General features: G+C 48.5%; 2 protein-coding genes across 3 annotated transcripts in view; both read left to right on the forward strand.

The window, feature by feature from the left end:
• Positions 1 to 5,981, forward strand: part of LOC8030225 (putative helicase MOV-10) — a 36,323-nt gene extending 30,342 nt beyond the window's left edge. The window contains exons 15-19 of the mRNA XM_029972282.4: positions 487 to 698; positions 1,623 to 1,889; positions 3,500 to 3,614; positions 4,433 to 4,570; positions 5,745 to 5,981. Coding sequence (XP_029828142.3) covers positions 487 to 698; positions 1,623 to 1,889; positions 3,500 to 3,614; positions 4,433 to 4,570; positions 5,745 to 5,813 — 801 coding nt within the window. The 3' untranslated portion in view covers positions 5,814 to 5,981. The remainder of the gene's footprint in view (positions 1 to 486; positions 699 to 1,622; positions 1,890 to 3,499; positions 3,615 to 4,432; positions 4,571 to 5,744) is intronic.
• Positions 5,982 to 6,520: 539 nt separating this feature from the next.
• On the forward strand, positions 6,521 to 22,296 carry LOC8030224 (neuronal membrane glycoprotein M6-b). 2 transcript variants are annotated; one of them, XM_029972285.4, is made up of 4 exons: positions 6,521 to 6,900; positions 10,081 to 10,249; positions 13,010 to 13,308; positions 21,152 to 22,296. In XM_029972285.4, exons 1-4 carry the CDS (start codon positions 6,864 to 6,866, stop codon positions 21,445 to 21,447), a joined length of 801 nt encoding a protein of 266 aa, XP_029828145.2. In that variant the 5' UTR covers positions 6,521 to 6,863; the 3' UTR covers positions 21,448 to 22,296. The 2 variants fall into 2 exon arrangements, with proteins under 2 accessions (XP_029828145.2, XP_029828144.2); XM_029972284.4 differs by lacking the exon at positions 6,521 to 6,900 and adding an exon at positions 7,063 to 7,314.
• The last annotated feature ends 593 nt before the right edge of the window (positions 22,297 to 22,889 follow it).

Below are 22,889 nucleotides of genomic sequence, written 5' to 3' on the forward strand. Positions count from 1 at the left end.
TTATTATCTTTATATTTCGTCATTGGAGACATGCCTTGGATGACTCATTGTTCTTTGATGTCGTCACACATGACAGGAAAAAAAAAGCAGGGGGGGGGGGGCGCAGAATGGTTAGTCCTTAAGCGGCGGTTCCTTGCAGAAGAAATGGCTGGATTTTTGGTCACAGATGCTTCTTTCTCTATCAGCGCACCCTCACAGGTTGCATTTCCGTAATAATATGCATTACGTAGACACATGTACTGCACGTTTTTGCACACAAACACAGGCATGCGTAAATGCCTCATCTGAGGCCCTTTCAGTAGTCATGTCAAAAGGTTCATTTCGTCTTTGTTTCACCAGACTAGTGAGAGGATTTCTTTGATTCGAAATATTTGGCGGACACGTCCACAGAAGTCCGGCAGTTTGGAACTGCGACTGCAGCCGCCCCACATATTCCACGGGGTGTTTCAAACGAGCGTTCTGCCTGCGGCCACTTTTTCCTGTCAGGCGGGGCAGGCCACGGAGCCAGAGTCGCTAGTGGCACTGGGACTGGTGTCGCTCGGCGGTGGCTCTTTGGTGCTGGGGGGAGATCCACTCCAGCTCGGGCCGGTGATTCGCTCGCGTCTGGCAACCCGGGGCGGTCTCGGAACTTCTCTCTTGGAACGGCTCGTGCTGACGAACGAGAGATGCCCGGTTCCCGTCACGCAACTTCGAAACAGGTGCGTGCAGAAGCGTCTTCTATTTTTAATGCTGAATCGAGTTCTAACAAAAGGTAACTCGGATTTCGCGTTCGTCCGTGGCACTTCATGTCAGGTCACGTGACGTTGTGGGGTCATATGTGATGTGACGGTGTCAACAAGGTTATAGGATCTAACAACATTGAGTGTCAAGTCGCGCTGTAACGTGGCGTGAGGTCGCACGACATCGCAGCATCACGTGGCATTGAGTGGCACCTTTGACTTAGTGCCTTGACGTAACGGCGTTGCATGACACTGTGCCGCACAATGTGATGTCGCCCGGCACCTTGGCATCGCACAACCACGTCGCACGACGTTGGGCCGCATGTCATCACACGATTGATTGCAGCGAGCCAGCAAGAAAGGTCGCGAAAAGCCAAAGTTTCTCATACACTGCAACTCTGCACATTGCAGTTTGGTCAATAGATTGAACTACAGCTGCCAAATTTTTTTTTCCTCGCTTCACAGGGTCATTAAATTAAGGCCATTCGAAAAGTGACCAATATAATATTTACCTTCCTTCCCGCACACCGCATGCTTTTTGCAAAAACGATTTGTCCTGGATTCCGAGAAACGCCCCGAGTAGTGTGCCCATCTTCCTTCCTAAGTTGTTGGTCGAGTCACATTTGAATTACACCTTTATAATCACTGACAGAACTGACAGAATGAGAACGGCAGGGTGCTCCCTTCGAGCACCCGGCCTCCGGCGTCTGCTCCTTGCCTTCCTCCTACTTTGGCTGTGCGCGCACCCTCGGGGTGCACGAAACGCCAAAGCGTCTTTCGAAGGTAGGAAGCTGGCGTTAGAGGCGAGGCAACTGAAGCTCCACCCTGCTAGTTCCGCCTCGTCAGTGACTATAGTTTTTAACAGGCAATGACCGTGCTCCTTCTTTCGCCCCCTCCTCCCAGCTACCGCTGTCCCCAGGCCCTCCTGGACCCCTACTCGACGCTCTTCTACGGAGCGCTGCTCCGCAGCCAGGTCACCGACCAAGACCGGGGGCTGCTGCCAGAGTTCCCGGTGCTCTTCCACGCCGTGCGGGGCCGCGCCCAGCGGGAGGGCTCCTGCCCGTCGTGGTTCAATGCGGCGGAGGCGGTTCAGACGGTGCGCTACCTCCAGCGTGCCTACGGTCCTTGGTGCCTGAGAGCGTGCGAGGTTGGTCTGCTGACGCCGTACAGGTGGGCTCGCGCTTCTCCCTCTCGTTGCAGAGCCCGGATCGGGTCTTCGACGTGTGTGTTTCGTAGGGGTGCATGTGGTTAATGGTGTGAATCAAAACGCACGGTGTTGACCCTAGCTTGTACACTGTCGAGGAAAACGATTGTTGTGCTTCCTCTTGCGCTGCATAGGTTATGTACCGTATTTACTCGCACAATGAGCGCACTCGCGTAATGAACGCACCCCCCAAGTCGGCTCTCAAAATTTCGACTTTTTTTTCACTCGCGTAATAAACGCACCCCCAACTTTGCATCGATTTTTCGGGAAAAAAAGTGTGTTCATTCTGCTAGTAAATACGGTATGCTGCAGTGCTATTCGATTCAGACCACTCTTTGCACAGCCTTAGTGTTTAGCACCTTGTCCCGATACTTCAACGAAATTAGAAGTGTACCCGTCGTGTTCAGAGATAGGCTGATTATGACCCACAATATCTGTAAATGACAATCCTATGTTTGTATTTTGAGCCTGACGGCCGTATCTTTGGTTATAAACGGCCCACTCTGGCAAGCGCTCGGAGAGAAGCCAGCAGAAAGCACGTGACATCCGGCACAATCGTGACATAGCCTGTCTCGGGACGAGCAAAGCTGCGGCAAGGCTGATGTCACCAGGATGTCCTTGCCATTCCAGCCACCGAAGCGACCCAAGCATGCCAGCGATCGGGCCACCCCAACTAACCGCAAAACTGCTTTTGTACGAATTTTGAGTGACAGGTTAATCTTCTATAATCTCGTAGAGGGAGAATAGCGACATCTAAGCAAGTCTGGTACACACAAAAGAGAGTCACGTTGAGAAGAGTTCCTCCTTCCCCCCTTTTCTGGTGGTGACTGGGGAGCTGACAGGATGACGTCGGGTGCAAGATACGTATAGTTTTAGGCGAGACAGGCATCGTTGCTACCTGTCAATGTTTCTGGACGGACATTACGAACGAGACCTTAGCGACATCCACCAAGGTGTCATTTGCTAAACATTTTATTTGTTTTAAAATTCCTTTTCTTGTCCTTTTCAGCAAGAGATCTGTGTGTCCGATGTGATACTGCTCCCTTGAACAGGTATCGATCAAGAAAAAAAGCACAGAAATTTCGTTGTAGTTTCCCTTTAAATTCACCACTGCTCCGCCTCCAGGTGCGAATTTTTTTATTGATAAAAGGACATAGATTTTTTTGGATTTTTCGGCCTTGTTATTGGTGAAATGTCAATTACAGTTGAATCTCGATTTTACGAAACCCGATTTTACGAATTTCCCAATTTAACAAACAAATTTGGATATCCCGCACAGCCTACCTTGATTTTACGAAGTTCCCGGTTTAACGAAATAATTAGTGGGTCCCGGTGACTTCGTTAAATCGAGGTTAAACTGTACCTTGACGTCCCATCTGTCAGCAATGTTACATCACCTTCCAGAGCCCCCCACTACAAACCTGACCTATAAGTCCGCCCCTGATCTAGGCTAAAAGACCTTGTTGGAGGCCTTCTAAGGTGGTTGATTACTCATTCTGAAACATTTCAACCTTAAGATATTCGTGGAGGTTCTTCTTGGGGGCCAGTGTCCGAGAGTCTGCACTATCTTTTCTAGGCGGCAGGGACTCAAGCTGCGGCTTCTCATGGAATCTCTGGGCCTGGCCGCCCCCAAGGTGGGCTCAGCCGAAGAATTCCAGGGCCAAGAGCGGCGCCTGATCGTGGTGTCGACGGTGAGTCTTCATGCTGCGGAACCCTCGCTGCTTCGATGCGTCGTGGCACGTTCCCTTCTAGATGGAATGTGAATGTACCGGATGTTAGGGAGAAGAAAGGGCAGCATTTTTCTCACCGCAAGAATCAGCTATGCGTCGCCGATCGCCCAGTCTTTGCCCAAGCGTAGCGCCATACTGTAAGCGACTTTATTTTCGCAGGCTCAGTGTTTTGCGAATTGTGCAAAACATTGATTTCACGAGAGTGATATGCTATGTACCTATTCGTTGCCGTGGCATGATACTATAATCACGTGATAAATTTGTCGTGATATTTTTCAAGTTGCAAAATCCACGAAGATTTTGTCCTTGCAACAATCATGTCGTTTACAGCAGTTGGTTGCATGCTAAGTACAGCAGAATAAGCTCCTCCCACCAATTCCTCCACTCTTTCCACTTCAGCAGAGTGAATGCTGGAGAGGATGTGAGTGGAAAGGAGGAAAGCACCAATCGCAACGAGCAGAGGGTTTTGTGGGGGGAAGGGCTTGTTTTTCTCTCTTTAACCTTCAAAAGATTAGTATAGTGGTTAAGACCAGATGCCAGTTTCAAAATTATTTATTTTCCAAAATAAAAGCTAAAAGCAATTTTTTTTTTTTATTTAGAAAAGTAAATTTAACGGAGCCCAGGAATACAAGGAGGTCAATGGCAAAAATGTTAAATTTGGCCAATCAGTGGCTTCATAATATGAACAGAAGATTCCATTTGGGTCTAGTTTGTTGACATTTATTTTTTTTTTTTCATTCATCTAGGAAGAAATTATAGGCAATCTAATTTTGATGCAGGTGCGGGGAAGTGAATCCCTCGACGCCGAAAATCCGGAGGTCTTGGATTTCCTCTTCTGCAGCAGGCGATTCAACGTGGCCATCAGCCGAGCTAGTGCGATGCTGATCATCGTCGGCAACCCCGATGTCCTTGCACTGGTAAGATTGGCTGGACTGGCGGATCATGACGTTTATTGATTACGAATTGAGAATGTAATAGACCCTTTCCGAAATTCAGTCTGGCCACTTTGATCACTAACTCGGAGCCCTCGTTTACGCCGCTTCGCAGCGGCAGACAAGGCGCCGCATTACAAAAGAAAGCTAATCCGAGCTGTCTATGTAACTAGACCTATTCGCTAGTCATTCGATGAAACGTCGTGGTCTCGTTTTCATTCGCTAAAACTGTGTTCGTTCAAGTGAACGCCTCCCACTTATTTCGGCTCGGCAGAGCCGCGCTGCCGCAGAAAGGCAAGCAGATCACGAAAATCGGTCTCAAACGTGCCACGAATGTAATGTCATATACAAGAAGCCAACAATCAAGCATTTGAAAGCTACAAGAAAGCGGTAGCGAAATATTTACTACGCAATGAACCCGGACTGAAACGCGGATGTCAAGGGTCAGCAGACACCGAGAACATTTAAGACAAGAAAGGTTTTCTCTTGTTTTCTTGATCGAGATGGGTTCTCGAATGTTCACGACATCTTATCTGTTGAAGAACGGGTCGCGGAGGCTTCTGGTGAAGACATCGTTCACGATGTGCCGGTGCATTCGGACAGCCTGCCGCATCCAGCTCCCCAAAGCAACGCCGCCAACGCAGCCCCCCCTCCTGCCTGCCAGTTCTCTCCACGTGGTGGCGCGAGCGTAGATAAACATAACGGCGCCCTGGAATTGGTGCGGACACTGGTCTATAGGAACTGTGGTACGCCACGCTTGGATTTCGGAGAGACTTGTCTTGGCTGTGACTTCCTGTTAGCTCGCTGATGATGACATTACCTGGAATAATCATGCACTGATGATGATATTACCTGGAATAATAGCTCATGCATTGGCATTTCGATACTATCACAGTGAGATGGAACGCAGACACAGGTTGTGCACAGTCGCTGCATCAGCGTTTGGTGGGAGAAAATAATGCAATGTCCCCAAAGAAAAGGCGCATGGAGGAAAATGAAGAGAAGTTCATTGTACATTCACCATTTGTTTGCCATGTGCCGCCTGTGAAAACCCCCATAAAATGCTATCATACTATCATGCTATCATTGCTTTTAACAAATAATCTCAGCGATACAATTTTTTTTTTTTTTTTAAGTTGTGCTTTTGGTCTCTTTTCAGGACTCCAACTGGAAAGCATTAATGGAGTACTGTCGAGCACACGGAGCCTACGTTGGCTGCAACGTCTAGAAGTGGAAAAACAACCCGTCACATAGAAAGAGGACTTCTTAATTATGTCTTTGAGACTACTAACTAGTCTTCGATCAAAAATACCACTGTGCAAGTTGGGACAAGGCCGCTGTCAAGGCCAAATCTCGCATCACATAGTTCATATAAACATTGCTCATTGTCAACTGCTTCGATTGCTTCTTTTTTATTTCATTTTTCAGGGTACACATCAGAAACGGTCATCCAAGAAATGGTATTCTGTGTCATTTGATGGACCAAAAAAGTGCACAGTTTTATGCACAAGCTGAAATTATTTCATAATCTCGGAAACCAAAACTAACGCTATAACGAGTCGGAAACGATGCACCTTGCTCAACAGTGGCAATAAAATGTAAGTAATAAGTAATGTTTTATGGAATAAATGACAATGTGAAGAACGTAGCCATAATTCATATATAGTAATGTTCTAGCCCCCATAAAAACAATACCCTGTACAACGAATTGATTAAAAAAATAGTAATAATAAGAACGGTCGAATCGGTGATGCCGCACAAGCGGGGAAACGTTAAACACGACAAAAACGTCATACCCATTTAAAAAAAAAAAAAAACAAATCGCTAGCAGTTTCGGTTTCGGTTACCGTCATTCACACCACAGCAAAAGTAGCGTCCGCAGCGCCGCTTCACAGAAAGCGTGCGCGCAACGCCCAGTTTCTTTTTTTTTTTTTTTTCCTTCTCTATTTTGGCCAGCTGTTTCCGGGATCTAGAAAGCGTTGGCGTCTACAGGTGTGTTCTCTGTGTCCCGAACGGGTTCAGCTCCTCCGAAGAAGAAGCGAACGAGCAAGCAATCGGGGCCAAAGAGACGGACTCGACAACAAATCAACAGCGTTCATACGCCGGGATTTTCAACGTCCGTGCGTGCCGCTGCAGCCTCACCTACGCGATGCGGACTCACGCACGGCCACACGCATTCCTCGGAGTCGATGCACAGCTGATAAGGGTAGGAAAAAATAAACCGTTGACGGCGCCGCGTTGTGCAAACAGCAGCTCGTGATAACGCGAACAACGAACAATGTGGAAGTCGGTAAACGATCCCAACGGAGCGATGGGTGAGTCTAACCTTCTTTTCCTCCGCGTTCGTTTAAAACTTCTCGCTGCCCGTTGTCTGCCACCTCGAACCATCGATGTGTATGGTTTCTAATGTCGCTAATCGGGCTAATCCGACGAATCTTTTGCTTATGAGATGATTGTATCCGGATCCGCTACGTCATCGATCTCTGTTTCTCGCCGGGGCGTGAACGCGTTTTGCCGTGAAGCGAACTTGCAGAAACAAACTTGCGGTGCTTGAGTGGTTACGGCGGTAGTCAGTTGCCTGTGGTGTTTTGCGTTTGCGTCTCTAGCGAGAGTGTTTTGTTGCTCTCTATATTTTGAGGCCTGTGAAAGAACGATGACTTACAACAGGAAAAGTTACTCCTACTCTAGCATTTCAAAGGAGAAGCGATGTGTGTGCTGCTCGCCGAACGGTGAGCGAAAACCTGTTTCGTTGTGTCGTATTCTAGGCGTTCTAGGCTTACCTTGCTCGCCTAAAATCGGTCACGGCGGCGTTGTGGGATAGATATCTTCAGAAATTGGTACCGAGCGACGTGTTTCATTCTTTATGATGCTTTGCGTCGATAGTTCGACTTGCCTTACCTGTCGGGAGCAACATTGCGGGTTCAGAACTTGGTTGACTTGGTGGCGTCGGGTTGTTTTTCTTATTTCGTTTTTAAAGGGACGCGTCGTGGCGTCGTTTTTTTAGCGGCGTTGCGCCGACGATGATTTGTGTCGTTCGCATATCTTTCGGGAAAGTACTGTGGTACCCGATTAGAGAAAAGAAAAAGAGCATGTTAACTTTGGTGGCATCGTTTTGCAGTGTCGGTAACACGTGGTGCTGGCGATCGTGTTCTTGGCACTGAATTAAGAGCTCTACTCCTGAATTAATTTACATGCTCGTAGCGTTGCTGGCGTCTGTTACGTCACACCGGGTCACAAATAAAAGATCTCACAAATCAAGGCTTCAAGAAGCAGTCGTATCTCAGGTATCTCAGCACGAAGGCGTGTCTTATAACTAGTAAATGAAAAAAAAAAAAAAAAAAAGAAACTAAAATTAGCGTGGCTCCTACGTAAATTCTGCTATTTAAATGACGCTTTTATAATCAGTCGGGTCTAAAAACCAAGCAAATCGGGTTGGCCAGTTTAACACTCATCGTTGACACGCGACGTTGGTGGGCGGGACATGCTCTTCACATTGTGTTCTGTTTCAAGAGCGTTTCGACCGCGGAGTTCGAAAACCTCGTATGGGTTGGGCGGAGCCGATCAAGCTTGACGTGTAATTCCCTGACACTTTGCCAGGACGTTCAACTGAGGCTGAGCTATCGCGTCAATCGCGTCGGCCTTGAGAAACACTTCCTGTTTCCGGCCGCTTTGGCATTCTTTTGTTAACGTTTATTTATTTATTATTTTTTTCTTTTTGCTTACTATTTTTTTTTTTTTATGCGTCGCTTGGCAACCGTGTTTGTGGATATGTGTCACGCGGAACAAGCATTCTTTCACGTCACAGCCTGTTTACAAATGACAAAGGGAAATGTAAGGAGTTTAGTTCTGAATTACGAACACTGTTTGAGGCCTTGAGTTTAAAAAACACTGTAAATATGAAGAATCTGTGCTCCATCAATAATGGCAATGTTCCCAATAGGCGACTGCAATCAATATACAGAATGTAAACTAACGCTTCTAGGGCACTTTGAACGACCCACAAAAACCGGTTTCTCAGCGTATTGCCCTGCAATAAACTACAAAGGTGCAAACAGGTAATGGAGGTTTACAGTGGAAAAATCAAGGAATTAATTTTCCTCGTTCAGAAGGAACGCTGCAACTTCGCAGACGATGCACGTGTACATAGAAGTGCTTCCGACAGATGGCGTACGCTGCATCGGGGCAATATCACATGAGCGAATGACGTTTTAGCGAACAGCGACATTTGAGCAAATAACGTTTTAGAACGAATAATGGGGGCGCACTTTAATCCATCCCCCCGCACTGTGCTTACGCCGCTTCGCAGTGACAGTCTGCGGCGGCTCATTACAGTCTCAGCGGCTCATTACAAAAATGTGAACCGACTTGGCCCGCCTGAAAACACCACTTAGCGGCGTCAGACTATTCGCTAAAGCGTCATTCGGTGAAACGTGGGCATTTGCTAATACGTCATTCGATCAAGTGAGTGCCTCCCCGCTGCATCAAGGAAGCGTTGGCCGATGTGGTTTTTTTTTTGCGAGATTGTCTACTTTCTCGCGCTTCCTCGATGCGACATATGCCATCTTTCTGCCAACAGATGGTGTATGTTGTGTCGAGGTAGCACAGGCCGATTCAGGTTGATAGCAGACAGTCTTGTAAAAGAACCCGAATTGGTCGGCGCTCCCTTGACTGGACGTACGCCATCTGTCGGCAGCACCTCTATACGCGTGAAGTAGCGGCGTAAATTGCCCAGAACAGGTTTTTGTGTTTTTTTTTTTTTTTTGAACGAGGTAAGTTCATTTCTTGATTCTTTCATTGCAAACTTCCACCACCTGCTTGCAACTCTGTAGTAAATTGCTGCGTGGTATGTCGAGAAACTGATTTTTGGGGGCCGTCTAAAGTGTGTTAGTTTGCATGCTGTAGCGTTACTGCATGAATGTACTCATTTAAATAGTTATTTAAAAAAGAAAACACTGTTCTCTTCACACCTTTTTTTTCTTACGGACGTGGTAATTGTTTATATATATATATATATATATATATATATATATATATATATATATATATATATATATATATATATATATATATATATATATTCTGTTGCCACTAAAGGTTATATATCTATCTTCTCAATACAGCGGATCAGTTTTGAGCTGCAGTCACGCTTTATTGAAGGCTTTATCTGTCATCATCGGCTGCCACAACAAATGCCTATATCTTTCTTCTTGGTATCCTTGGACGTGCCCCACCAGGTGGATGACTATACATGGTCAAACACTTTGTAACGCGTGTCGTTTAGAGCCTTCTGTAGTCACTGACTGGATACGAGAAGTCCAGGGTGTCTCATTCCGATGCCGGGGCTGTAGCACGCACTTATGGCCTTCCGTAGTGCTTCGATATAATGCTCGCGCTGGAGGTGGGACAACTGAAGGACATTTTTGCCGTTTAATCCCGTCAATGACAACGAACCAACAGACTACAAACTCTAACCGTCATCTTATACACTGTTGCAGGTTGCAAACGGCCATGCGCACGATGCCTGTCGCGTGTGCCCTTTGCCACCCTGGTGGCAACAGTCATGTGCTGTGCTGGGGTGGCCATCTTCTTGGGTGCTGTGCTCAGAGCGGTGGCATCCACCATGCGCATGGTCGAGGTGGTTTTTAAGAGGCCCAACCCATATGGGTGAGCAGCACCGGGTGTGGTGGTCTTGGCCCCTCTTCCATTTTTATCTTCCAGAAGTTTTGCAATAATTCTTAAGTCCGTGGTTTGTTCTGGCAAGTTACTTCTGGCCAATTCGTCTGGGCCCGCATCGCACCGGTGCAGTGCAGTTCGTGCTGCAGGAAAGGCTATAAGGGAGAGAGGAGCTTCCTTTTCTCCCCATTAGCCTTCTGTGTACTAAATTGGAAAGAGTTTACAGCACTGCATGTGTGCAGTGTGCCCCAGACAAATAGGCTATTAGCTTCGTCACGTGCGCAGCTCGCCGTGCACTGGTGTGCTGCGGAGAAGCGACAACTGCAAGGTAGGCATTGCAATTTCGCATGTCATGCTTTGCCGTAGCGCACCCATATGCTAAGGGAAAAGCAGCATTCCTCAAGAGCACTGTGATATCCTGGCGGTACCTTTTTTCTAGTGTTGTGCGAATAGTGGATTTTGAGTTCGAAGCGAATACGAAGCGAATAGTGGTTTTGCCCGAATTTTTTCGATTCGAATATCGAAGTTTTTCCATGCCTTTCACTACCATTGCATAATACTTAGACGAAAACCCAGCTAAACTTGTGAAGGTTGTTCCACTTGTTTATTTATAAACTAAGTTTGATCTATCTATATTTATGAACTGTGACCTCAGAAGGTCTGGTGTCTTGGGATGGCAAGTAAACGACAGATTTGACATAAAATGAATCCTGTAGAGATGGCCAACTATACCCAAAGAAGTGAATTTACAAATCTTGTTATATAAAATATACTTTCTTTAATCTCGAGTTAAAAAAGAATGAATCGTGCATGATGAACGCAGGTTGTAAGGGCATCTCTGCCTAACATAGTAACTTGCGTAACAGTTTAATTTTGAAACTTTTACTACAATGTAGATATCACACAGTCGGCACAGGTGCTCCATCCCGCTTTGAATTTATGCTTTACTTCCAAGCACGCAATTACGATATTCATACTTTTCCAAGTGTTTATTGCGGCAGGTTACCTCTTGAGTGCGCTTCTTACCAAGCACCGGTGCGCTGCCGAGAAGCAACACCCGCGGAGCTCGGTTTCGCGGGTACTGCTTCTCCGCAGCGCACCGGTGCTTGGTGAGAAGCGCACTCAACGGGGCTAACCCGCAATCAGCACTTCGAAAAACGCGAATAGTGCAGTTCTTCTCGAAGCGAATATCGAATAGTGTATTCTTCGGAACTACTATTCGAAATTTCGAATATTCGCACAACCCTACTTTTTTCTGATTCAAGATTGTTGTCAAGAAGGCTTTAATTGTTTTTCGTGCCATTCTTTGTTACGAAGTTATACATAAAAAATGTAATTGACATACTTAATCAAACGACAAGTGTTTTGTTTCTTATCGGAATAAAAATTGCTGTTTTTTTACAACCTCCAAAACTTGAAGGAAACATTAATTTAGGTGCTCAAAATTATTGTATTCAAGCATTATTTCAGTGGGATTCTGTGCCTACAAAAACCATTCACTACAGTTCCTGCTGTCCTTCATCAGTCATCTTCTTGTTACCATGTCTGGTGCTTCTCCACGCAACAAAACACCATTTTTTGTTTTTGAGCAAATCGCTTTTGCTGTGCAATTGATGTCAGCAAAGGGTTGCAAGTGAGTGAGAAGGCAAAGTAGACCATTGCCATTTGGTTGAAGAGGCCGACAGATTAATCTTAGCATAATATTTGCAGTGGTATGAATTGAAATGAAATGTGTACTCATGCACCAAAAGTTCTTTTGCTCCTCTAAAATGTACTTTTGGCTGCTTCAAGAGCTGCTCTAAAATGACTCAGACCAATCACATTGTTGATTTCCTTCCATGGCATCGCTGAATATGACTTTCTTTTTTATGTAAGCGAGGAATTAAAATGCTAGCAGCACAAGATTCATTCAAAGTCAAACTTGTGCTTTCTTTTTGCGCTTGAAAGCACAACCATCTATAAAGTTGCACGCGGCAACTCTTCCTTAAGTTTATCAGCCAATAATTTTTATTGACAGCTTTTACCCTTAGTAGCCACGAATTGATACATGTGGCAGCTGCTCAATTCACTGAGAAAAATTTCAGTTTTATCCAAGAGGTGCCACAATGCTAAGTCCACCACGGAATCACCGGACTGAGGTAGAAGGTGGTCGTAGCCGGACAACTCGCAGAAGTCTCTCCAAAGACTTCCACATAGTCTGTTGCACATTCAGAAAAGCGGGACAAGCCTTTCCCCCAAAGCTCTTTGCCTCCCACGATTGGTTGTTTCCTCCTCTCCATCGTTCACTCTATTAAAGTGGGAAGAGCCTCTGCTGCTTTTCTTAACCTGCAACAGACCATAGTGTTCCAATTAACTGCTTTAACCTGCTGGGCTTCGTCAAATCGGCAGGTCTCACCTTCTTTATCTAAACCACCCCATCCCATTATACCCCTACTCGGACGACTCGAGAGTTTTTGGTGTAACTTTTTCTAGTAAACGTTCATTCATTAACCTGCAACAGACTGTAGTGTTTCAGTCACGAACCTGCTTTCCTGTAATCAAGGACAAGTTAACACAGTACACGCTCTGCCTCGAGCACGAGTTTTCTACCTTCGATAGCTTCGCGTTGCATGCACAGCCAGTAGGCAGCGAGCACATACTGGAGGCATAGCTTCTACCGAGCTTTAAACCTGTCACCGACTGTATTTTTTTATAGACCTCGAACGCACTAATCCAATCCGTTCTAATCCGACTCCTCACCAAACTCGGCAGGCCCGCAGAACTGCAAGCGGCGGCGATCGGCACGGCAGTTGCCATGGGCCTCCTGGAGTTGTGCCTGGTGGCGGTGGGCTTTCTCACTACGGGACCGACGCGGGAGCGGCTGGGGGCTCGAGCCCGCGTCGGAGGCCGGCTCTCGTGCGGCCTGCTCATTGTGCTCTCATACCTGGTGCTCCTAGTCTGGCTGGCGCTCGCCCTGCTCCTGGTGACGGCCGCCCTCTCGGTCACCCTCGTCGGAGGCATGTGCAACCAGCTCAAGCAAGAGTACCAGTGCCTGGACTTTAGGCAGCTAGGTAACCACGGCTTTTTTGCTTTCTTTGCGCCACGCACGTTTGCAGGTAGCAGTGTACCTTCCCGGAGAATCCTGAGAGGCGTCGCAGCGAGGGGAATCGTGGAGTGGTTCAGGCATGCTTTTGTGCCGACCCAAATTCTTCGTATGTTTAATTGGGACGACACAATTCATTCTCTATTATCGTTAGAAGCTTGGAACACACAAAAAAATGATGCATATGCAGAAGGGGGTTGTTGCATACTTGGTTTTGCTCTTCTTCTGACGTCTCCACGTTGTGAATTGGCAAAGTATTAAAGGGGGAAGCTGGTAGTGAGCCTAAACTTCTTTTTATTTTTAGAGCTATTTGTATAAAATTTTCAGGGTACATTCGTAGCACGTGTGTAAGAGTAACTCATAAGTTTCTAAAGCTTTGCCTATGGATTTGTAGCGGCAGCTATCAGCGGCGATCCAGCGCTTGAACGGCGCCAAGCTCACGGGACAGGCACGAGTTAAGGACACGAGGTGCCTGGACCACGAGCTGCACGGAATCTGGGGATTCGGCGAAGGGCCCCTCGATGAGCTAGTCAGAAGGACAGTGTAAAATATTGTAAATAAATATGTAGAGTGTGATTTGCCGAGCCTCCACTCCTACATACTTATTTACAATATTTTACACTGTCCTACTGCCCTGACCACTCCTACATACTGGTGACCTTGGACCGAGCCGCCCCCGACCACGCCCAGCTACGCTGCCCTGGAGCCCTGGTTCTTTGAGTGAGTCCAGCTTCGTGCCCCCGTCATGAGCCTCGGAGACGATGGCACCTCTCCCGAAGCCCCGACCACACTGGGGGCGACGACTCTCAACATCAAGTTCCCAGAGTTCTGGTCGTCCGACTCCGAGCTGTGGTTCCTGACCGCGGAATCAATTTTTTGAAAGAGCAGGATCACCTCATCTTTGACCAAATTTGACTACGTCGTCGCGGCCCTCCCGCAGTCAACCGCATCTGTGGTTCGCGACATTCTGCGTTCTCCACCCGCAGATCAGCCCTACGAGACTCTACGGAAAGAGTTGATTCGTCGCACCACAGAGTCTGAGCAACGGCGCCTTCAGCAGCTGTTTGTTGACTGCGGAGGAGCTGGGAGACCGCAAACCTACAGAATTATTGCGACGCATGGAGCACCTCCTTGGAGACAAAGCCACGACTATGGATACATCCATATTTAAAGAACTTTTTCTCCAACGTCTACCAAGCCAAGTCCGGATGATTTTGAGTACATCTGCCACCGACTCAATCTCCACGCTTGCTCGTATGGCCGACCAAATCATGGACGTAGGCTCCCCTACCATCTCAGCGGTGCGTCAAGAAACCCCCTCAACGTCGTGCACTACTGTGACCGACATCGGATCCCAGCTCGCTCGACTCCTCAGCTTCAACGATCACATAGAGGCCAAGGTGAGCGAGCTCAGTCGTGAGATTCGTAACCTCCAATCACGACCTTCCCGATCCTTGACCGTCAATCCACGAACTAACGCTGGCCGGCACCACAGTGAATCAAGAGCTGGGTCCCCCCTTCCAAGAGTATGCTGGTACCACCAGAGATACGGATCCCAAGCCAGAGCATGCCGCCCACCATGTAACTACTCGGGAAACGACATGGGCACCCGCTGAAGGCCGCCAGCGTCGAAAACCCAACTTCAGGCCGGCTTTTCTACGTCACGGAACGCAACACGAAGGTCCGCTTCCTCGTGGATACTGGGGCTGAGGTGAGCGTGGTACCTCCTACGCTGGAGGACCGCCGGTGCCGCCAAGAGTCCCCACCGCTCCAGGCTGTTAACGGATCCCCGATCAAAGCGTACGGCGAAAGGTCCCTGACGTTGGACATCGGACTCCGCCGGACATTCCGTTGGATTTTTATCATCGCGGATGTTCGGCAGGCGATCATAGGAGCAGACTTTCTGCGGCGATTCGCACTGACCGTGGACCTGAGGAGAAATCGACTTCTTGACACCGAGACGCAATTGAGCGTCCAAGTAATTGTGTCGAAGTCCCCCCCTCTTAAACTTGCTCTTCCACGAACAGAAACGAATTCTCCATGGCAAACCATCGCCGACGAATTTCCTGCCGTGTTTCGCCCACCTGCTCCCGATCAAGCCATCCGACACTCCGTCACCCATCACATCGTGACGAAAGGGGCCCCGGTTTTCGCCAGACCACGTCGACTCGCCCCCGACCGCCTCAAGATAGCCAAGAACGAATTCCAACACATGCATGAACTTGGTTTCATCAGGCCATCTTCGAGTCCCTGGTTTTCGGCACTTCACATGGCCCCGAAGAAAACCGGGGACTGGCGCCCCTGTGGCGACTACCGGTCATTAAACAAGTGTACTCTGCCCGACTGTTACCCCATCCCTCATATTCAGGACTTCGGTGGCATCCTGCAGGGCGCGAAGGTTTTCAGCAAGGTGGACCTCGTGAAGGCATTCTACCAGATCTCTATAGAACCGGCAGACATCCCCAAGACGGCTGTCATCACGCCGTTTGGATTGTACGAATTCTTGCGAATGCCCTTTGGACTGCGCAACGCTGCGCAAACTTTTCAACGATTCATCGACACAGTCCTCCGAGGGTTGTCATTCACCTTCGCGTATATCGACGATATCCTTGTATTCAGCAACACTCCGGAAGAGCACGCCGACCATCTACGACAACTCTTCTCGCGCTTCCAAGAATACGGACTTGTCGTCAATCCGACCAAGTGTGAATTTGGCGTCAACGAACTTGAATTTCTTGGCCACCATGTTGATAGCCGTGGAATTCAACCATTACCCGAGAAAGTCGAAGTCATCCGAAGCTTTCCACAACCCCCGACGGCGAAGAAACTTCGGGAATTTCTCGGACTCGTGAATTTCTATCGACGGTTTATACCACAGTGCGCCCAAGTTTGCGAGCCCCTCTACGACCTACTGCCGGCCACCAAAGTAAAGGCAACGCCACTCCGTTGGACGCCAACCGCCAACCAAGCTTTCGAGAGAGTAAAAAATATCATTGCCAACGTCACCCTTCTCAGCCACCCCAAAACCGACGCACCCCTCTCCATCATGGTCGACGCCTCGGATGGAGCTGTTGGAGCGGTTTTACAACAACACGACGGAAACAACTGGCAACCACTTTCCTTCTTTTCGAAGAAGCTGACCCCGACAGAACGGCGATACAGCACCTTTGGACGAGAGCTGCTGGCAATATACCTTGCCATCAAGCACTTTCGCCACTGCGTGGAAGGTCGAAGCTTCTTCGTCTTGACAGACCATAAGCCGTTGACCTACGCGCTGGCCTCCAACAGCACGGCACACACTCCGCGTGAGATACGGCAGATGGCATATATTTCGGAATTCACCACCGACATCCGCTTCGTTAAGGGCACGGATAACGCCGCAGCTGACGCACTCTCCAGAGTTGGGGTCAACCTCTGCTCCACGGACCGACCTGTAGTTCCTTAAGCACAGCTGGCGGAAGCACAACGAGGCAACCTCGAACTACAACGCCTACGGACAACGTCAACGACACTAGTCTTTGAAGACATACGCATGCCCGACTGTGACGGCACAGTTGCGTGCGAAGTTTCGACAGGTCGTCCCCGCCCCTTCGTACCAGCAGACTTGCGGCGAACAGTTTTTGACTGCTTGCACTCCTTGTCCCATCCGGGGATACGAGCAACCCAGAGACTGATAGTTTCGCGGTTTATATGGCCTCGTATCAACGTTGACGTGAGGTCCTGGGCCAAAACCTGCATCCAGTGCCAACGCTCGAAAGTTCCCCGGCACACCAAGGCGCACTTGGGAGCTTTTAGCACACCGGACACTCGCTTCACCCACATTCACGTTGATATCGTGGGACCACTTCCTCCATCACAAGAAAACCGTTATCTTCTAACCTGCGTCGATCGCTTCACGCGGTGGCCGGAAGCGGCACCAATGAAAGACATCACCGCAACAACCGTAGCTCGCACACTGATTGAAATGCGGATTAGTCGCTTCGGTGTCCCACAGACCATCACAACGGACAAAGGACGTCAGTTCGAAGCGACTTTATTTCGAACTCTCTCCCACTTCCTTGGAGTTCAACACATCCATACGACGTCCTACCATCCGATCTCCAACGGCAGGGTAGAGCGTTTTCATCGTCAGTTGAAAGCCTCCATCAAAGCGCAAACCAACAGCTCGGCATGGACAGATGCTCTTCCACTTGTCTTGTTGGGAATCAGAACGGCCTTCAAATCGGACATCAATTGCAGTGCAGCTGAACTCGTTTACGGCACGTCACTCCGCTTGCCTGGCGAATTTTTTTCTTCCTCAGCCAACATTTCACAGGAAACAGCAGAAAACTACGTCCAGTGGCTGCGACTACTAATGAAAGACCTCCAGCCCACCTGCCCAAGGACGCCCTCCACAAGACACACTTTTGTTAGCCGCGACCTCGACACAAGTAAGCACGTGTTCGTTCGACACGATGGCGTAAAGAAGCCCTTGCAGCCCCCATATGACGGCCCTTATCTTATACTGCGTCGAGACAAGAAGAACATGACGCTTGACGTCAACGGTCGAGAAGAAGTAGTGTCTCTAGACAGAGTCAAGCCTGCTCACTTGGCACCCGATTTTTACTCATCCGTGACCACACGCCTTCCAAAGCCACGTCACGTAAGGCTCCACATGAACACCAGCCTGCACACAGACCCTCTCGAAGCCAGGAACGCTCGCCAGACCGCTTCCTCGCTAGGGAGGGAGTACCTGTAGCGGCAGCTATCAGCAGCGATCCAGCGCTTGAACGGCGCCAAGCTCACGGGACAGGCACGAGCTAAGGACACGAGGTGCCTGGACCACGAGCTGCACGGAATCTGGGGATTCGGCGAAGGGCCCCTCGATGAGCTAGTCAGAAGGACAGTGTAAAATATTGTAAATAAATATGTAGAGTGTGATTTGCCGAGCCTCCACTCCTACAGATTCATAAGTTAGGGAGTTTTTTCAGTGTGGTTCACTAGCTTCTTTTATCCCAGACCTGGAGGAATAAAAAACATTGTGGGAATGTGAAATTGATTATAAGCATTCCTGGATAGGCACCCCTGGACATGGCAGAGCCCTTTTTATTCATTTGTTTTCAGAAAACATTTGACTCTACATTGAATTTTATGTTGCTGGTTGCCTCATTCATCAAATTTATTTTGAGTGTTTTAAAAGTTTAATAGAATTTTCTAAAAAAGGAAGCTTGTCATGCCACCGCAAAGTTATTTAGGAAAAGAATTAAAAAATTACTGCATGCAAATTTGTTAAACTGCTCCCGAGATATCGCTGTGATAAGTGTCAATGCCAGCGCAAAAATTCATTTTGTGGAAATGGCGGTTCAAAGTTGCACACACATTTTCAGCAATGAGCCCATTACATGTGGCACGAATCTGCTTGCGCTTTTCATTCTCGTGCGTCAAAGAGGTTGTGAACACAGTATGCATGCACATAAGTCGCCATGCACAGCTTTTATTCATTTGTTTTTTCTCGAGCGAGCAACGTCGCAACCGAAAATCACGAAAATAGCAAGCAGGATTTTCCTGCTTGCGATTTTCGCTGATAAAGCCAGGTGAAACGGCTTTACCAGCGGAGTAGCTGGAAGTGTCCTTGCGTATATTATTTTTGTTTCACTTTTGTCTTTACTTAGTTCGGGTGGCCGATGGCATAGATAAAAGAATCCCAATCTGAAGCGGCAACACAGTGAGCATCGGTATCCCATTGCGCAGAGGCGGGTCACCGATGCTGCCTCTGATGGTCGCCATGCCGTCAAATGTGTGCACCATCTCCTAATTCATTCCCCGCATATTTTGAGGCAATGAAACACGTGTGGAAAGTATGCGAAACTACTAAAACAAAGGGCAGCAAACGATCGTACAGATGGCAAAAAGCAAAATGTAGTTGACACAGTGCAGGAACAAGCGGACGACGCAAGGCAGTGAGACTGGTGAAATGCGCCTTGGCTGCATGGTAGCCATAGCTACGGAAGGAGATAAAAAGAAATGTCGGGGGCCAATAGTAGTCGTGCGCTCCCTTGTGCGGGCTCTGTGGCTAATCACTGCTTTGCAATCGTGAGGCGGGAAAACGCTGATCACACCAAAACTATGCTGCGGACTCTATATTGAAGGACGGCAAAAAAAATACAAAAAGCTCCGTTTCAAAACGAGACTGAAGTTGAGCAAAATCGTTTCAAAACAAGACCGTCTGCCGAGTTGAAAGCGAGCACGAATTGCTCAAAGTCCAGCTCAGTTTTGCATTTCTAGCGCGAATTGAAAGCCGCCGAGACCTTGTAAATATTTCTTTTTACCATATTTTTTCAGTGAATTAGATGCTGATAATTAAAAGAGGTAGCTTATAGAATATACATCCCAAAAAAGTAATTTTCCAAAAACGACTTTTTCGCGATTTTTTGGTTTTCAATCTTTGCGTCCCCCCTTAAACCGAAGTCAACGTCTCCTCCGCTTCCTGGGCTTACTGTAGATGCACTGCAGATTGGAACATTGCAATGCGTCAAGCAGGGCGGTGCCACATATTTCTGGAGAGATTTATTAGAAAGGGCGTCCAACCAAACCTAGAGTCGGTGACAGAGAATTCAGCCAGATGCCAGAGCCTGGCAAAAGGCAATAAGCGCATTCTGGAGGCAGAGCTTCTACTGAATTCTTAGCTTATCATCGACTGTAGGTAGGGACCCGACGTGTGAAGGCCTACTTGGCTCGTTACCGTTAGCGCCGAAAGATCCTGTCTACTTTTGGAACTGCTTACAGGGTTGCAATAGACCTCAGGTAGTGTGCATAGGCATGTAATACTAGTGTGACTGTAATCCTCAAGAATGGAAAATAGGACAGTTGTGGGTTGGGGGAGGACAAAGGCAGACAGAGAAGTTGTGTTAAGATTCAGCTCAACGTAAGAACTTACATTTTTTTTTCCTTGTTGGAAATTTGGGTTTCCTTTTTCCGCATTTTAAGATGGAGGAAATGTTGCCAATGTTGCCCCCCCCCCCCCCCTCAGTTATCAGAGCGGGGGGGCAAGGCATGTGTTTTGCCCCCCCCCCCCCCCCCCCCCCCTCAAAAAGCCGCCACTGGGCAGGTTGAACACTGGCCGGCGCCGCCCAAGAGATACCAAGGGCACTGCCCCCCGGCCCTTGGGGGGGGGGGGGGGGGTCTGGTTTGCCCCCCCCCCCCCCCCCCCCACTCATAAACAAGTTGGTACGCCACTGTTGTGCATTTATTTTTATGAATATATGCTTAAGTCGTAAATATTCTTTTGGTTTTCTTTTTGCTCGCTTCATGCTGGTTTTGCGATTGTGTGCCACCCCATAAATGGGGACACGAAGATTCATTGAAACAGAATGAGAGAACAGCCAAAATGGGCCTTTCATACGAGGACCCAAACGGGACGTCGGGTCACCCTATCTACACCCGTGTGCATAGCGCGATAAGTGTTGGCATCCCACAGTGCGCTAATGTTCACCCACCATACTTCTTCGTCACGTCCTCCTAAACAAGGGGTTCTCAAACCTTTCTATCTCGAGGAACGCCCGTCTTTCTTGAATGGCAGCCGAGGAACTCCTCCTGGTCTCGGCATTAATGCAATAGAACGGTGAAGGAGCCTGCAGATCTTGTAAAGATAAATGCACATACTGAACGTTTGCCACATAGTTACGCATCAATGAATGGCTCAAACCTCCTAAAGAACTGCTTAAACTGGGAAAATGCTTTCTTTAGGTGCAGGGACGGAGAAAAAAATTTGGGAGCTCTAGGAAGCCATACGAACCCAAGCCCTAAAGCACCGTACCTTCCCGCTTTCGCAGAGTTCCTGCTGCCGCGAGACTTTCCCGTCTACGAAGCCAACGGCAAGCCCGCGATGCAGCTGTGCGACGTGCGCCGCAAGGAGTTTTGCAAGGACTGGGTGGAACAATGCGGGCTGCTCCTCTGGCTGGCCGGAGGTGCCGCCCTCCTGGCCCTCCTTGGGCTGGTGAAGCACCTGATGTGTCTGGCCGCCAACTACGCCCACCTGAGGGACCAGCAGAAGCTCCTCGACCTCCAACTGCTCCAGGACCTGCAGGACACGGAACTGACGACCCTGGGATCGAAAGACCGCTTCTGAAGCGGCCTTGATTTCTACTCATTGGCGTCGTAGACCTGTCGCACTGTCGCCCGTCGCTATCCTGGCAGCTTGTCGTAAAAGTACCGGCGAAAAAGGTGGAGGTCGCCGTCGTCGCGGCGTCCCAGCTTCTGCCTGTCGAAGCTTTCACGAGCTCTCTGGCGGTGGAGCGACCCACGATAAAACAACTGTCGGCCGCATCCATGCCTGCCGTTCGACGGCCAGCATCGCGACGGGCAGCAGTGTAACGGTGTAATCGGAAGCGGACGAAAGACCACATTGGAACATGTGGTAAGCACATAGGTCGGAGACACATTCCAGGCACCATACCGACACAAAACCATCGACGTCTGAATTTCTACGCCGCTCCTGGTGGTTCCGTTCGTTGCATTTTGAGGGCGTGTGTGTCGTTTTCTGGTGTCGTCACGTTGTCTGATGAACATTCCTGACCGACTTGCTTTGGAGCGTAAGGCTGCGGGAGTGCAAAGGCAGTATTCGAGTGCAAGTGCACTCTGGGATGTCTCCCAATTTGTTCGAAGTCTGTTGTGAAGGCCTGTATTTCTACATTTGTAGAAGTTTGTGAAGTGTGGCAGCTAGCAAAGTTTTTGAGGGGAAAAGAAAATGGATCTGGAGATTCGGTGTGAAATTTGTGGTTGTGACGGCAGATACAGCCAACCTGTCTGCACTAACCCACATTAGTTTAAGTGAGAGTGTTTCTTTAATTGCCTCAAATAAAAATAAGAAATTCTGGAAGAGCACCAAAAAATCCACTGATCTAGATTCGTGGAAATATTTATGCCACGGTAACTAAACGAGCTTTGCACCACACTTGTTTAGAGAAGACGTTCAAGTCTTTAAAGGAGCTGTGCAACAATTTCAGGGCTTTGCTTAAATAATTGTGGAAGTTGATGCCTGACACTTCTGCAGTGAACTACAGAAAACAGATTTTGCCTGGATACCCTAGTTTTTACTTAAAAAAATGAAAAAGATCCAGGTTTTCGCCGCCTCTCAACTCGTGCATCGTCTTCCGGGTCACGTGCACAGTGACGTCACTAGAGTAGGCGCGGAGTTCCGGAAAAGTTCTCTCTTTAGACCATCAGCGAGCAGCGAGAACTCATCCGCTGCCGACCGCGTGACCACCCGTCCTTGCCCGTCCGGCGCTGTCCCCCTCCCCCTCCGGCTTCTGGCGGCTGTTCGCGGTTTTGTGGACCTAGGATAGATGGCGCCACTAAAACTCCGTATAATAAAAGTTTTGTGGATGATACCAGGGTGTTGACGCATTTATATATATGTTGGAACGACAAGATTTGTAAAAAGAGTTACCTTTTATCGAGCAGGTATTCGCACAACTTGCTATCTTTCTTACAACGACCCAAGTGACGTCACGCCGCTTGTTTCTCATGGCCGCCGCTCGTGGCTGCAGGTCGGGAAATATTCCAAGTTTT

The sequence above is a fragment of the Ixodes scapularis genome, unplaced genomic scaffold (genome assembly GCF_016920785.2).
Source record: "Ixodes scapularis isolate PalLabHiFi unplaced genomic scaffold, ASM1692078v2 PGA_scaffold13__105_contigs__length_92229423, whole genome shotgun sequence".
Lineage (NCBI taxonomy): Eukaryota > Metazoa > Arthropoda > Arachnida > Ixodida > Ixodidae > Ixodes > Ixodes scapularis.

What these genes read in the sequence shown, in the direction of transcription:
- LOC8030224 (XM_029972284.4), top strand. Translation starts at nt 7,239, where the DNA reads ATGACTTACAACAGGAAAAGTTACTCCTACTCTAGCATTTCAAAGGAG. An exon ending in TGTGTGCTGCTCGCCGAACG is followed by an intron (nt 7,315 to 10,080) that starts GTGAGCGAAAAC and finishes ACACTGTTGCAG; the next exon opens with GTTGCAAACGGCCATGCGCA. An exon ending in CCTGGACTTTAGGCAGCTAG is followed by an intron (nt 13,309 to 21,151) that starts GTAACCACGGCT and finishes CCGCTTTCGCAG; the next exon opens with AGTTCCTGCTGCCGCGAGAC.